Source organism: Scyliorhinus torazame, chromosome 12 (genome assembly GCF_047496885.1).
Source record: "Scyliorhinus torazame isolate Kashiwa2021f chromosome 12, sScyTor2.1, whole genome shotgun sequence".
In the NCBI taxonomy this organism is placed as follows: Eukaryota; Metazoa; Chordata; class Chondrichthyes; order Carcharhiniformes; family Scyliorhinidae; genus Scyliorhinus; species Scyliorhinus torazame.
In genome coordinates, this window is record NC_092718.1 from 56,107,270 (window position 1) to 56,123,434 (window position 16,165).

General features: G+C 47.3%; 1 protein-coding gene and 1 non-coding gene across 2 annotated transcripts in view; both read left to right on the forward strand.

Annotated features, from left to right (window-relative positions):
- The window catches only part of sh3gl3a (SH3-domain GRB2-like 3a), a 185,138-nt gene extending 172,843 nt beyond the window's left edge, over nt 1–12,295 (forward strand). Inside the window, exons 8-9 of the mRNA XM_072468731.1 lie at nt 10,162–10,289; nt 11,596–12,295. Of these exons, the coding sequence (XP_072324832.1) occupies nt 10,162–10,289; nt 11,596–11,801 (334 nt within the window). The 3' untranslated portion in view covers nt 11,802–12,295. The remainder of the gene's footprint in view (nt 1–10,161; nt 10,290–11,595) is intronic.
- trnaw-cca (transfer RNA tryptophan (anticodon CCA)) lies at nt 9,246–9,317 on the forward strand. The gene has a single exon. It is a non-coding gene; the product is annotated as a tRNA-Trp (tRNA).
- Nucleotides 12,296–16,165: the final 3,870 nt, after the last annotated feature.

The following is a 16,165-nucleotide window of genomic DNA, read 5'->3' on the forward strand; positions in this document are numbered from 1 at the left end:
TCTCAGATACTTCCTCTTACTTCCTCCTGGACCATGACCAGACCACTGAACATCAAGCCATTATCTCCAACACCGTTAGCAACCTAATTTACTCCGGATGCCTTCCCCCTACGGCTTCCAACCTCATAGTCTCCCAACCCCAGACAGCCCGTTTATACCTACTTCCCAAAATCCACAAAAAGGACTGTCCCGGCAGGCCCATTGCTCCTGCCCCACCGAACCTATTTCCTCTATCTTGACTCCATCCTTACTCCTCTGGTCCATTCCCTCCCCACCTACATCCGGGATTCCTCTGATGCCCTGGTCTCATATTGACAGTTTCCAGTTCGCGGGCCCTAACCGCATTCTATTCACCATGGATGTGCAATCTCTCCACACCTCCACCCCACACCAGGATGGCCCGAGAGCTCTTCGCTTCTTTCTCAAAAAGAAGCCCGGACAATTTCCATACACCACCACTCTCCTCCGCCTGGCTGAACTCGTTCTATCTCTCAAAATCTTCTCCTTTAACTCATCTCACTTTCTCCAAATCAAAGGTGTAGCAATGGATACCTGCATGGGTCCGAGCTATGCTTGCCTTTTTATGGGGTATGTGGAACATTCCTTGTTCCAGGCCTACCCGGGCCCACTCCCACTACTCCTTTACCGATACATTGATGACTATTTTGGTGCTGCGTCATGCTCTTGCCCGGACCAGGAAAAATTCATCAACTTTGCTTCCAGTTTCCACCCCTCCATCACTTTCACCTGGTCCATCTCAGACACTTCCCTTCCCTTCCTTGATCTTTATGTCTCCATTTCCGGCAATAGACTATCCACTAATATCCACTACAAGCCCACTGACTCTCAATGCTATGTGGACTACAGCTCTTCGCAAACTACACCCTGTAAGGACTCCATCCCTTTCTTTCAATTCCTTCGCCTCCGTCGCATTTGTTCCGATGATGCCACTTTCCAAAATGGTGCTTCGAAAATGTGTTCCTTCTTCCTCAACCATGATTTCCCACCTACTGTTCTGGACAGGGTCCTCAACAGTGTGCGGTCCATCTCCCGCGCCACTACCCTCGTCCCCTCCACTCCCTCCCAGAACAAGGGTAGAGACACCCTCGTTCTCACATTTCACCCCACCAGCCTCCGTATGCAAAGCATAATCCTACGCCATTTTCGCCAACTGCAGCGTGATGCCACCACCAAACATTTTGGGGCAGCACGGTAGCATTGTGGCTAGCACAATTGCTTCACAGCTCCAGGGTCCCAGGTTTGATTCCGGCTTGGGTCACTGTCTGTGCAGAGTCTGCACATCCTCCCCGTGTGTGCGTGGGTTTCCTCCGGGTGCTCCGGTTTCCTCCCACAGTCCAAAGATGTGCAGGTTAGGTGGATTGGCCATGATAAATTGCCCTTAGTGTCCAAAATTGCCCTTAGTGTCCAAAATTGCCCTTGGTGTTGGATGAGTTACTGGGTTATGGGGATAGGGTGGAGGTGTTGACCTTGGGTAGGGTGCTCTTTCCAAGAGCCGGTGCAGACTCGATGGGCCAAATGGCCTCCTTCTGCACTGTAAATTCTATGATCTATGATCTTCCCTTCACTCCCTCTGTCAACATTCCGCAGAGACTGTTCCTCCGAGACAATCTAGTCCACTTCTCCACCAAACCCAGTACCTCTCCCATCACCCATGGCACCTTCCCATGCAATCGTAGAAGGTGTAACACCTGCCCCGTTACCTCTTCCATGCTTAACATCCCTGGCCCAAAACATTCATTCCAGGTTAAGCAGCGTTTCACTTGCATCTCTTCCAATTTGGTCTACTGCATTCGCTGCTCCCAATGTGGTCTCCTCTATATCGGAGAGACCAAATGCAGACTGGGTGATCGCTTTGCTGAGCATCTTCGGTCTGTGCGCATTCAGGACCCTGATCTTCCTCTTGCTTGCCATTTTAACAAAAGACCCTGCTCCCATGCCCACATGTCTCTTCTTGGCCTGCTGCAATGTTCCAGTGAAGCTCAACGCAAACTGGAGGAACAACATCTCATCTTCCGGTTAGACATGCTGCAGCCTTCCAGCCTGAACATCGAATTCAACAACTTCAGATGATCAACTCTACCCCACCTCGACCCATTTGTTTTCATCCCATTTCATGTTAACTGTCTTTTACCATTTCTTTCTTAATATATATTTAATTTCCCCCTCCCCCCAATCTTATCCACCTTTCCTTAACCTTTCTCCTCTTTGCTTCCCCCTCCCCCTCCCCCTCCCCCCACATCTACAGTTCACCCTCTGATGTTAGTTTCTCTGCTGTTTGGCCTTTCACATCTTTTGTTCCCTCTGGGGACTGCCATTAGCACACTTTCCCCTTGCTTTCTGTGGCCATTAGCACCCGGTTTCCCTGGGTTTCTGTGGCTGTGAGTCATCTTTCATTCTCACGCCACAGTATAAATATTTCCCACTTTCTCCGTCTGTTAGCTTTGACAAAGAGTCATCGAACTCGAAACGTTAGCTCTTTTTTCTCCCTACAGATGCTGCCAGACCTGCTGAGATTTTCCAGCACTTTCTCTTTCGTTTCAGATTCTAGCATCCGCAGTAATTTGCTTTTATTTATATGGGCGAGATCTAGTAGTTTGAGAGGCCGAGGGCGAAGGAGTGTTCATACTTCTCGCACGTCCACCATGTGTACTCCCAGATTGATTTCTATGTCCTGGACAAGGCGCTGTTGATGTGGGGGTTTTGGATCAGAATATTTGGCGATTGTGGTGTTTGACTATGTGTCGCATTAGGTAGAATCCCGGTGGCAAAGGGGAGTCCCCAACGGCCACAGTGAAGGTTGGATGTGGGAATGGCTATCCAAAATTATGTGGAGTAGAAGAAGACGAGGCAGTTTCCGCCTCCACATTGTGGGAGGTACTGAAGGCGGTGGTAAGGAGGGAGTTTATCTCGATCTGGATGCGCAAAGAGAGGGTGGAGCGGGCTGAAAAGTTGAGGTTGGTGGATTCCATTCTGGGGGTTGACCGGAGGTACCCAGCGACACCTGAGGAGGCGCTGTTGGAGGAGAGACAGAAACTCCAGATGAAGTTTGGACATGTGTCCATGGGAAAGTCAGTGGGGCAGCTGCGCAGGACCAGGGGGTAGTATATGAATATGGGGAGAAAGCCAGCAGAATGGGGAGATGGTAGCATAGTGGTATTGTCATTGGACTAGTAAACCAGACACCCAGAGTAATGCTCTGGGGATCAGGTTCAAATCCCACCATTGCAGATGGTGAAATTTAAATTCACTAAAAATCTGAAATTAAAAATCTAAAGATGACCATGAAACCTCCCGCAATCCAAAGATGTGCAGGTTAGGTGGATTGGCCATGCTAAACTTTCCCTTAGTGTCCACGAGGTTAGCTGTGGTTACTGGGTTACAGGAATAAGGATAGGTATGGGCTTAAGTAGGATGCTTTTTCCAAGGGCCAGTGTAGACTCGATGGGTCGAATGCCCTCCTTCTACACTGTAGATACTATGATCTATGGAACCATTGTCAATTGTCATCAAAACCTACCTGATTCACTAATGTCCTTTAGGAAGGAAATCTGCCGTCCTTACCATGTCTGGCCTACATATGACTCCAGACCCAGAGCAATGTGGTTGAGTGTTAACTGCCCCCTGAAGGGCAATTGGGGATGGGCAATAAATGCTGGCCCAGCTAGTGATGCCCTCGTCCCATTAACAAATTTAAAAAAACTTGAGCATCAGCTGAGGAGGCAGGTGGCAGTGAGGGAAATTGGGCAGATGAGGGATGACGGGAGTGCGGTGGTGATGGAGCCGGAGGAGGTGAATGGGGTGTTTGAGGTTTTTTTTTACCAGAAATTGTATAGGTCGGAGCCTCCAGTGGGGGATGAGGAACTGAGGCGTCCTTGGACAGGCTGGAGTTTCCCAGGGTGGCAGAGGCGAAGGTGCAGTGATTGGGGGCCACAATCGGGCTGACAGAGGTAATAGATTGCATGGAGTCGGTGCAGATGGGGAAGGCTCTGGGACTGGATGGATTCCCGGCCGAGTTCTGCAAGAGGTTTGGGTCTGAGCTGGGCCCTCTGTAGGTCAAGATGTATAATTAGTTAATGGAGAGGAAAGAGCTCATCCCAATGCTGCCTCAGGCCTCGATATTGCTTATTTTAAAGAAAGACCAGGACCAGGAGCAGTGTGAGTCATACCGCCCCACTTTGCTGTTGAATGTAGATGTTGGCGAAGGTGCTGGCGACTCAGAAAGAGGATTGTGTTCCGGGGGTGAGGACCATACAGGATTTGGGAAGGAATGGTAGCAATCGATGAATGTCCGGAGGTTACTGAATGTAATTATAATGCCCTCGGGGTGGCCTTCAAGTGGGACTGGTTGTGGTGATGGACACGGAGAAAGCTTTCGGTCGGGTTGAGTGGGTGCACTTATTTAAGGTGCTGGGGCAGTTTGTGTTTGGGGAGGGATTCATGGACTGGGTTCTGTTGTATAAGGTGCCTATGGCAAGTGTTCGGACTAACATGGTCAGCTCGGAGTGCTTTGGGTTGCACCGGGAGATGAGGCAGCGGTGCCCGCCATCCCTGCTGCTCTTTGCACTGGCAATTGAACCCTTGGAAATTGCGCTTAGGGGCTTGAAGGGGTGGAGGGGTATTGAGCCGGCGCGGAGCGGGCGGGGTGCTGGTGGGCTTTGTATGTGGATAATTTCCTGCTGTATATTTTGGACCTGGTCAGGATCATGGGAACTTTGGGGGAGTTCCGTCTCTTTTCGGGTAAAGCTCAACATGGAGAGAAGTGAGGGGTGAGTTTTGCTACCTTGGGATACAAGTGGCGCGGAGTTGGACCCAGCTGCATAAGTTGAATGTGGCGTGGTTGGTTGGGGGAATGATGGCGGGCTTTAATGGTCAGAAGTGCCGTTGTCGTTGGCTGGTCGAGCCCAGATGGTAAAGATGGACGTGTTGCCAAAGTTTTTGTTTGCGTTTCAGAACCTCCCAATCATTTTTTAAAAATATTTTTATTCTCCTTTTTCACATTTTCTCCCAAATTTACACACACCAACTATAAACAATAAGCAGTAACGAATACAATGTCAATCCCCATATCAACAACAACAATCCCATCCTCCCACCAAACCCCCAAACAGCAGCCCCGCATGTTAACATAAACAAATAACAAAAACAAATCAGGAATCACCCATAGTCACCATTAATATATACAGTCCCCAACCCTCCCAACCGTCCCCCCCCTAATGTTCAATGTTATCCAATTCTTGAAAGTGCAGAATGAATAACGCCCATGAATTGTAGAACCCCTCCATCTTTCTTCTCCGTTCAAACTTAAACTTCTCAAGAGTTAAGAATTTCAACAGGTCCCCCCACCATGCCAAGGCATAGCGTAGAGAGGTTGCTCTCCATCCCAACAGGATCCATCTTCGGGCGATCAACGAGGCGAAGGCTACATCTGCCTCCGCACCTGTTTCCAACCCCGGCTGGTCCAAAACCCCGAATATGGCCTCCCGGGGGCCCGGGTCCAGTTTCACGTGCACCACTTTAGAGATTACTCTAAAAACCTCCTTCCAGTAATCCTGCAGCTTTGTACAGGAACAAAACATATGGACGTGATTCGCGCCCCCCCCCCGGCAATGTTCACACACATCGTCTACTCCCTCAAAGAGCCGGCTCATCCTCACCCTTGTGAGGTGTGCTCTATACACCACCTTCAACTGTATCAGCCCCAATCTTGCGCACGAGGTGAAGGCGTTCACTCTCCAGAGCACCTCACACCAGAACCCCTCCTCCGTACCCTTCCAACTCTTCCTCCCACTTTGCTTTGATCCCTTCCAGTGGTGCCTTCTCCTCTTCCAAAATAGCTCCGTAAACCGCTGACACTACCCCCTTCTCCAGTCCCTTGTCGTCAGCACCTCCTCCAGCAATGTGGCGGCCGGCTCCACCGGGATGCTCTGTATCTCCTTCCTGGCAAAATCTTGAACCTGCATGTATCTGAACATTTCCCCCTGCTCCAGCCCATACTTCGCTTCCAGCTCCTTCAATCCTGCAAACCGACCCCCAAGAAACAAATCTTTTAGTGTCTTAATCCCTTCTCCTCCGATTTCTGTACGTGGCTCAAATCTGTGGTTCCTCCGAATCGGCATTTCCCTTGACCCTGCCCCCAACCCGAAGTGTTGGCGAAACTGCCTCCAAATTCTCAATGAAGCTATTATTATCGGACTCCCTGAGTATTTCCCCGGGGCTATCGGGAGCGGTGCTGTTACTAGCGCCTTCAATCCCGACTATCTACACAAACTCTCCTCCATTCTGACCCACTGGGAATCAACCCCTCTACCCAGCTCCGCACCTTCTCCACATTCGCCGCCCAGTGATAATACATCAGGTTCGGAAGACCCAAACCCCCTGCCTGCCTTCCCCTCTGTAGCAGCACCTTTCCAACTCTGGCCACCTTCCTTCCCCATATGAACTAGGTAATCATTCCGTCAATCTTTCTAAAAAATGCCTTTGGCAGGAAAATTGGCAGGCATTAGAAAATAAACAGAAATTGCGACAACACGTTCATTTTAACCGCCTGTAAGAACCTCCCAATCTTTGTTCCCAAGTCCTTTTGTTAGGAAGGTTAATGGGATGATTTTGAGGTTCTTATGGGCACCTCCACGGGCTAGGAAGGTGTTTCATGGAGAGGGATTGACAGGGTAGGGGGGTGGGTAAGCATTGCCAAACTTGCAAGACTATTATTGAGCAGCAAACATTACAATGATAGGAAGTGGGTGGTGGAGGAGCAGTAAGTATGGGAGTGGATCAAGGCAGCCTCCTGTAAAGGGACCAGTTTGAGGGCACTATTGCTGGCAACTCTTCCATTCTCGCTGGCCAGGTACTCCATGAGCCCAGTGGTGGTATCAGCAATGAGGGTGTGGAACCAGTGCTGGCATCATTTTGGAATGGAGGGCATGTCCTTGTGGGCACCAATTTGCAACTATCGTAGGTTTGCCCCAGCGGTGCTGGATGCGAGGTTCCAGGGGTGGCGGCAGGTCGGGATAGAATACTTTACAGATTTATTTGTTGGAGGGAAGTTGCCGAAGGAGAATGGGTTCAGCTATCTACAGGTTAGGGACTTCATGAGGAAGAAGGTGCCATCGCTGGTATTGCAGAACAAAGTCCAAGGAGGAGATAGGAGAGGGCAAGGTCTCTGATATATATGGGGAGCTGTTGAAGTGAGAGAGTGCCCTGGTGTAGGAGGTTAGGTGTACGTGGGAGGAGGACCTGGGTGAGGCGCTGGGGGCTGGAGTATAAAGTCATAGAATTTACAGTGCAGAAGGAGGCCATTCGGCCCATCGAGTCTACACCGGCCCTTGGAAAAAGCATCCTACATAAGCCCACATCTCTTCCCTATCCCTGTAACCCAATAATCCCCCCTAACCTTTTTGGACACTAAGGGGCAATTTAGCATTGCCAATCCACCTAACCTGCACACCATTGGACTGTGGGAGGAAACTGGTGCACCCAGGGGAAACCCACGCTGACACTGGGAGAATATGTAAACTCCACATAAACAGTGATCCAAGCCGGAATCGAATCTGGAACCCTGGAGTTGTGAAGCAACACTGCTACCGTGCAGTCCACGGCGGAGGCTTTGTGGAGGGTTAACGCGACCTCGTCATGTGCAAGACTAAGGGGGCGATTCTCCAATATGGAGCCCAAGTATTCGCGCCGGCGTGAACGCTGTCACGTTTCACGACGGCGCGAACCGGGCCTGGGTACGACCAATTCTGGCCACCACAGGGGGCCAGCAAGGTGCTGGAGTGGTTCACGCCACTCCAGCCTCCTTTCACGGTGCCAAATGGGCATGGCGCCAACCCGCACATGTGCAATTGGGCCGCGCCAACCTGCACATGCAAGGGGGACTTCTTTAGCACGCCGGCCCCGACTCAACATGGCGTCTGTGTTCAGGGGTCAGCCCCGCCAGAAAGTAGGCCCAGGGTAGGAGAGGCCGGCCCGCCGATTGGTGGGCCCACGATCGCGGGCCAGACCCAATCGGAGGCCACCCCCGGTGGAGGATCTCCCCCCCCCCCCCCCCCCCCTCCCCCCCACACTGGTCGTGCAGAGTTCCCGCTGGCAGCGACCAGGGGTGAACGGCTCCAGCGGGACTCTGTCGTATCGGCGCAGCCGCTCAGCCCATCCAGGCCGGAGAATCGGCAGCCCCGCCAATTCCAGCAGCCGGCGGCGTGCCAAACGCGCCGGCGAAATGGCACCGATTCTCCGCACCCCGGAGAATCGTGCGCCGGCATCGTGGCGCGGTTACGGCGATTCTCCGGCCCGGTGCGGGGCTCGGAGTTTAACGCATCCAGTTTAACGTGATACACAGGGCTCACATGATGGTGTGCAGGATGAGTCGGTTCTTTCCAGGGGTGGCCGGCGAACCATGTTCATATGTTTTGGGCGTGTCTGAGGTTGAGGGGGTTTTGGACAGCATTTGCAAATATGATGTTGAAGATTTTGGGGGTATCCGTAGCTCTGAGTCTGGAGGTGGCAATATTTTGTGTTTTGGAGGATCCAGGAGTGCAGGTGGGGAGAGAGGCCGATATATTGACCTTTGCCTCCCTGATAGCCTCGAGACAGATTTTGTTGTGCTGGCGGGACTCCATGGTCTCAGTCCTGAAGCAATAGTTTCATGCCAATCCTGGCATGGAAAAATCTCAAAACCAGCATTGGAGATGCAACTGAATGACATCAATTTCAAACTGGTTTCAGGAAAAGAATAGAGCCAAAAGTAAATCATGACTGTATTCAGATTATCATAGAATGAGTTTAGGTCCCATTTACACCTCCCTTCAGAAACAAAACCTAGCAGCTAGGCCATTCAATAATAATAAATTGAATATAATCTTCCAAAGCAATAGTGACAAAGCTCAGTTGCCCTGTCCAACCAAATCAAAACTCTGGGAGTGCTTGAATTGCTTTGAACAATACTAAAGTAGACATTTTGTAGAGCTGTGATTCAGGCAAAGAATTTCTGCCCAGAATGAAGGCCAAAAACTCCAGAACACGATGCATGATGTTCTGATGATTTTGAGTTTGTTGCGTATTGGTGATACCGTCTTTGGAGCATTGTTATCAGTTTTGGGTATTGCAGCGTGGTAAGGATAAATTAACCTTGGATGGAATTCACCGGGAGGATACCGGGGCTTAAAAGGATTACATTATGCTGACAGGATATGTAACACTTTTTTTATATACGCTTGAATATACTTGGGCTTGTGGCGCAACAGTAGCGCGTCTGACTCCAGATCAGAAGGTTGTGTGTTCAAATCACGTCAGGCTCACAGAGTTTATCTTGGGTGGCACGGTAGCACAGTAGTTAGCACTGTTGCTTCACAGCGCCAGGGTCCCAGGTTCGATTCCTGCTTGGGCCACTGTCTGTGCCGAGTGTGCACATTCTCCCTGTGGGTTTCCTTCGGGTGCTCCGGTTTCCTCCCACAAGTCCCGAGAAGATGTGCAGGTTAGGTGGATTGGACATTCTGAATTCTCCCTCCGTGTACCTGTGAACAGGCATCGGAGTGTGGCGACCAGGGGATTTTCACAGTAACTTCATTGCAGTGTTAATGTAAGCCTACTTGTGACAATAATAAAGATTATTACTATTAAAGAATATTTAGGGGTGATCTGAAGAAGTTATAACATGTTAACATGACGAGGGGAATCAATTGTGTAATTTAAAATTGGAGCCAGATAATTATTGCAGGAAAATTAGGAAGTGATTTTGCATGAAAATGGTGGAAATTAGGTACTCTCAAGAGGCAGCAGCACCCCCCCCCCCCCCCCCCCCCCACCACCACCACCACCAATGGCTGTCAACACTGAGAATCTGAGCTCTTGAGATTGAGGGAGATATGTTTTTGAAGAAGGATAGCAAGATACATGGAGCTAGAGAAAGTAACTGGAGTTCAGGTACTGATCAGTCAAGCTCTAACTCCTATTGGTCAACTCATGTACAGGTTCAGGTGGAATTTCCAATGTGTTGCTTTCAGCAGACAAAAGCTCACACCCTCCCACCCCAAAGAAGGGAAAAGACTCCCTCTTATTTATAATTATTTATATTTTTTATGTACTATTTTTTTGTTTTCGCTGAATAGTTTCTCTTTAAATCTTTGTGTCTTTTTCTCAAAGGATAAATACAGCCTCTAACCGTCCGAAGCGTGACTTCAAACCCAAACCTGTAGTTGTCACATCTTTTGAGCCCAGCGACAACCAGCAGCAAAATGGGCTTTCATACAGTTCTTCATTTAAGTCATCTGGTAGGAATATTTTCCAGTGGATATTTTTAGATTGAAGTGCTTTGTTGATTGTACATCTGTGCGTCATTACCAGACTGTCATACTGCATGTGTACAAAGTGCATATTACCATACCATATAACACAAAAGGATTCACAGCATTTATCTTTGCATGTTGTCTTTATAAATTCTGTATATCTGATCCATCTTTGGTGCTTTGAGCATTTGACATTCTACAACATGAATATTACCCATTCTGATTCCAATATTAATATAACTTCTGTTCTGACCCTGATTGCACAATTATTCAACTTGCTAAGATTAGCGGTTTACATCTGTTGGCTCACGTCATATTAGAACCATCCTCCACAAGCTTAATCCATCATTTGCCTTTCTGTTATCATTTAGCTAAATCATCCCCATTCAGGTTTCCTCGCAGGTCAAAGCATACTTGTTCACCTTGTGAGTAGTTTCTTAAACTGATACGTGTGAGTGAGATGCACCCCTAGTTTTGCATGTTTGATGATTGCTCCACCTTTTTCCAGAAGTTGTTGTTTTTGGATGAATTAATAATGCAATTCTTGGGATAGCAAGTAGAAGAGGCAAAATTCTCTGGTGACCCCGCGGTATGTTTCTTGGTGACGGGAGGTGGCCTGCCGCTGTCGAGGAGATTTCCATTGAATCCACTCATGCCGCCGGGAAACGCACAGAGGTCCCACCGGCGCAATCAGCCGAAAGATCTCACCCAGTGTGTTCTCATGTATGTGTTTTGGAATTGGATAACCAGTTTTCCCTGGTACTGTCCCAGCATTATTCAAACAAAAGCTAAACAAATTTCCTTAATTTTTATTATATCCTGAAGTCCGGTTTCTTAATTTCCGAAGTTGAATGAACTTCAGTACAAGGGTCATTACCCATCTCATTTTACTCTTCCAGTTGCCAGATATTTGCTTGAGGCTGAATTTAGTTACCATTGTCCTAATGTAATTGATATTTGGATTTAGAAATATCTGGACAACAGTTGATTTTTTTTTCCTATAAAGCGCCAGGAAATTTGAGACAAACTTGAGATGGTTTTGGCATGTGCCAGCACTCAATGAAAAAGTGACAGGGGAAAATGTTTGAACTAGAAACAAGGCACATCTCATTTCTTACATTTCCTGAGTCTTCTCCCCACCCGCACTCCCCGGAATGACTTTTGTGCCTTGCTCTGAAATACCGTGTATGGTTAAATAGGTTGAATGTAGCTTAATTAATTATTCATTAATTTTCATGCGGTGTGACATAATAAATTGATTTTTCTTTTCCCTTCCCCACGTTTTGTCCAGCTCCTTGCACACAAGTGGATCAGCCTTGCTGTAAAGCTCTTTATGACTTTGATCCTGAAAATGAGGGGGAACTTGGATTCAAGGACGGTGACATCATCACTCTGACGAATCAGATTGATGAGAATTGGTTTGAAGGCATGTTGAATGGTGAATCTGGATTCTTTCCTATTAATTATGTTCAAGTGATCGTGCCTTTGCCACAGTGAAAACCGCCTTTGATCCAGTTTTGTACATTTTCGGACATCAACTCGTGCTGAAAGCCGATTGAGCACAGACATTTCATCAGTGTGGCATTCTGTGAAAGCCTTGCTATTTGATCGACTTTTGTATATGTCTTCTACTTGTGTATTTATTTTTTTACATATTCCATTTGTATTGAGAATGTTTACGTCATTTGCTACAAGAGTAATGCAAATCTAACCTATTTCTGCCATGAAGTTTACAGTTTCTAAGTATATGGCTTTATCTATTTAACTTTATTTGTTTGCTCTGAGCCTTCTCTTGCTGATTACAATGGAGACATTTTCTATCTAGCTGTAATGAAGAATATTCTTGATACAGTTTAATTATTGTGGTTATAATTAACTGTTATTAACTCCTTTTTAAGGTTCTGACAAATGTTCTTGTGCCATTTTATTTGGCAATGTAACTTATTGTTATGCAAAAAGATGTCATAATAAATGTGTGAACAAAAAACTAATTTAAGTAGCATTTGCTTTTTTGTCATGCAGCTTTTGTCTTCCATGTTTCCATGTATTTTCATTATTTGAGGGGAAAAAAGACTGGAATATGCTTTTATTCCGAATTCAGCAAAGAGATACTGATCACACATAACTCTCCAGCTTTCTGCCCAGTTAACAGGAATAGCAACAGCAGACTTGGTATGTGAAAAAGTCAAGATAATTCATGTGAGAGGGTATTGTGATGCTCAATATTAAAATACAGATTCTCAGTACCCTAGTGTAGAGATTCATTTCCCTCATCTGCCCAGTTCGGTGTGAATCCAAGTGAGCAAAAGATTGGAGATAACTGACTTGAAATCAAACTTGCCAATAAAAATGGAATGAAAATGCTGTAAGACCTCTGATTTCCTTTCTTTAGCCGCGCTCAAGTTGCTGTTTTTGCTGATACATATTTTTAATTTGCATTTGCTCTTACATGAACTTTTCTTCGCCAAAGGCTAATAGTTCCAGCAGTGTCTTAAGTGAGAAGTGTTCTTGCCTTTGGGGCATGTTGCCTTTTTTTACCCTTTATGTGAACCGCAAGCTGTTTCTTATATTGACCAAATGACCACACAACCAGTATGTTAGCTCAAAAACACAGTTTATTAATAACACAAGACTTGTATCTCTATGCAATAATACACATGGCTCTGTACTAAACTACACCTAATGACTAAGATGACCTTTACTTAAATTCGAGTCACCGGCACTGTGCGAGATAAGGCCTTTATCTGGGTCCACGTGGTCGGTTGGAAGTTGTTGGGTTCGTCTCAACTAGGCTCGTCCTTCTGGAATGGTCGTGAGTCCTTGAACTTGGTTGTTCTGCTGCAATTGGTCGCACACAGGCCGGTTGCAAAAGAGACAGATCTCTAGTGCGCAGGGCTTTTTATCCTTCGTCTCTCTCGCGCCCTTTTGGGCGGTCCTTACTCCAGGACCAATGGATCGATAGGGTTTTCAATCACCCTCATCGATCTCAACCAATTAGGGGGCGGATACCTTGATAGCTGGGTGGGTCCCAGCTATCATTGTCCCAGGCACATAGGCCTTTCCAAATAAGGGGGGGTGGCGCCAGTTAATCTGCTACTGTTATAACTCCTTGATTCAAACTCTATTGTCCTGGGGGGAAATGATGATCAACTCTTAATGGATACAAGTTTCAGTCAAGTCTGGTTTCTTTGCACAATACACAGAGGCTGTGTACCTGTCTGTGTCCCAAATTGACCACAATTCCAATTGTCCTTTGCAGGTGGCCATTTTACATGGCTACATTCCGTCCTCTTGATCCTGAACGCGAAGCGTGGTGGATCACAGTCTTGATCCCGTAGTCTACATTATCATGCCAGCCACTGGTCAGTCAGTTCAGGTCATACTCCTGTCCTAAATGTATTGCACAATTTTACCTAATTCATTAATATTACATACATTCATTAAAACAATTCACTATAACTGGCTATTTTATACCCAAATTAAATTTATATAAATTAATTAAACTTAAATTCATACTAAACGGTTGGTTGCTAACTAAACGTTCTATGCTACACTCATGCTGCTGTTTTTACCTAAAGAACTTATCTACAACACCAAATCTACAAAACTTAAACAGCAACACCACATTCTTTCTACTCATCACTTTTCATCAGTACAGAGGTATAAAGGGTCAATTTAGCAGCGGTTATCACAGTTTTGTAAGTTGTACATTATTAGTAGAGCTCTACTGGATTCCAAAGAGGGGGGCTCGAACTGTGTAAATAGGGGGCCGGGCGGCTTTTGCCTTCCATTTACAGAGTTTGAATGTGAGAACTACACTATAGATTACTGCAATCAGGAGGAGGGTCTCTGTTATGTATGAGAGTGGGTTCCATTTTGCAATGCCTTCCCACCAGGTGGGGGTTTCGGTCTCTACCTCTAACAGTTGTTGTGTGGTATCCTGACTGGAGGTGGTCTGTGGGGTGGTGTTGCTTGGGACTGGCTTAGGTCCTACTCTAATTATGTGTATTGCCAAATTACCTTTAGTGGGTGTCCTGGGGCAATTTAGTCCGATTCTTATTGTGTTCCCTACAATTTTATTTAAACAGCCAATTTCGGGGCTCCCTTCATTAGTAAGTTCCCACCAATCTTCTGTTCCAGTTGTGCTAATGTAACATTCTCATGTGGACCCATTGGGCTTTCTGTAAATTGTTCATTGGTTATTGCACCCAAATAGGACGCACGTGTTCTTACACACCTATAGGGTGCCACTCTCACATTCCCCTGCATCTGGAGGACGGTACCACAGACCGCCGGGCGGTGGAAAGTCTTGGATATCTTGTGCTTGGAGTCATGTATGTGCGGCAATTATCCAGACAGAGATCATGGGGGCTGGATTCATCCTGCGGTGTCTGGTTTACGTGTAATCCGAGGGAATCAAGCATAGCATCATGTCAGTATCGTTGGTTAATATCTGTGTGTGTTAGTTTATCTCTCTTAGTTTCAATTTCCCTTTATGATTGTCACCATGTGTGACTCCTCCATTTTGTTTTTTAAAAAACATTTGGAGAGGTACTAATACAAATGTCTCAATTCAAGTATTCAAGTGTCTCACGGCTTGTGTGGTCGATGCAAGGAGTGGGCGGACGCTTTCTTCGACCATTCTCCATTTTTACCAGCAACCATGGGAGGTTGAGGCTTTGCTTAACCAGCTGAATTCAGGGCGGCCAGTTTTATAGAGTTTCGTCTCAGGGGCTCAGAGGTAGCAGCAGTGATCAGCAACCATTGTGTTTTAAGTGTAAATAGCATTTGGAAGTGACCCGAAGGGGTCTGAAAGAACAGTGGAAGAAAGAAGGATTTAGATTTGGAGCGGAAAGGAAGATTCAAGAACTGCCCAAAGCAGCAAAGGGTGTAGTAAACCATTCCAGAGAGCATGGTGAGAAACGTGGGGTGCGTGTGGGCCGCTGCGGGAGAAGAATGGGTGGGATCCCGAGGTAGGGTGGGGATTAGTGCCTTTACTCCACTACCTGAGCGTGATTGACCGGTTAATTTTGGGGCCCTCAGGTAGGGCGGGGATCAGTGCTGTGACTCCCTACCTGGGTCCCCGGGGTAAACAGGAAGAATTTGTAGTCCTATTGTAGTGCCTTCAACTGCAATTGGTCAGTAGACCATGTCTGAAGGTTGAATCAGAGGAGTAATTACGGCTGCATAACCAAGTGTCGGGCCGACATAGATTAAAACCATGTGTTGGAAGGAAGAGGAGGTTAAAAACAAGAAGACAGGCAGGCTCCATCAGAAATTTGGGCACCATAATTCTTAGGCAGTGTCTGTTTATCATCATCTGGACACCTCAAATATTTGCGTGCATCAATTCCGTTAAATCAAATCCCAGAAGGGGCTCATCGCTTAAATCATCACCGTCTCCTGGTTGCCAGACTCGTGTCTGCAGATTCTGGGCAGTAGCCGCGTAGGCCTATGGGTGGTCCAATTCGTCATGTCTTACCAACCTGCAGGAATTGTCGCGGTGCCAAAAGGGAGTATCGAGGTTGTCGTATGGCGGTTGGTAGTCGGGAACTGGTGTACTGGAAGTGGAAGCAACATTGCTGGGAGTGGACGTAGGAAGAGTCGTTGGGCGGGAACGGTCGTACAAGGGGTCGAGAAAATCCAAGGCATCGTTCCGGGGGTTAGGGTGTCTGATGGCGGGGAGGTTGCGAGGGATGGTAGTCAAATCCGGGAGGCTCTCATCAGAGTCAAGTTCGAGGTTGAAACCTGTGATTATGGGCGGAGTCGCGGGGAGAGTGTCGTCCTAAGGGGTGGGGGGGAGGGTTGGCGTGGGCGTTGGGCTGAGTCGTCAGTGGGCAGAGCATCATCCTCTCCCATCA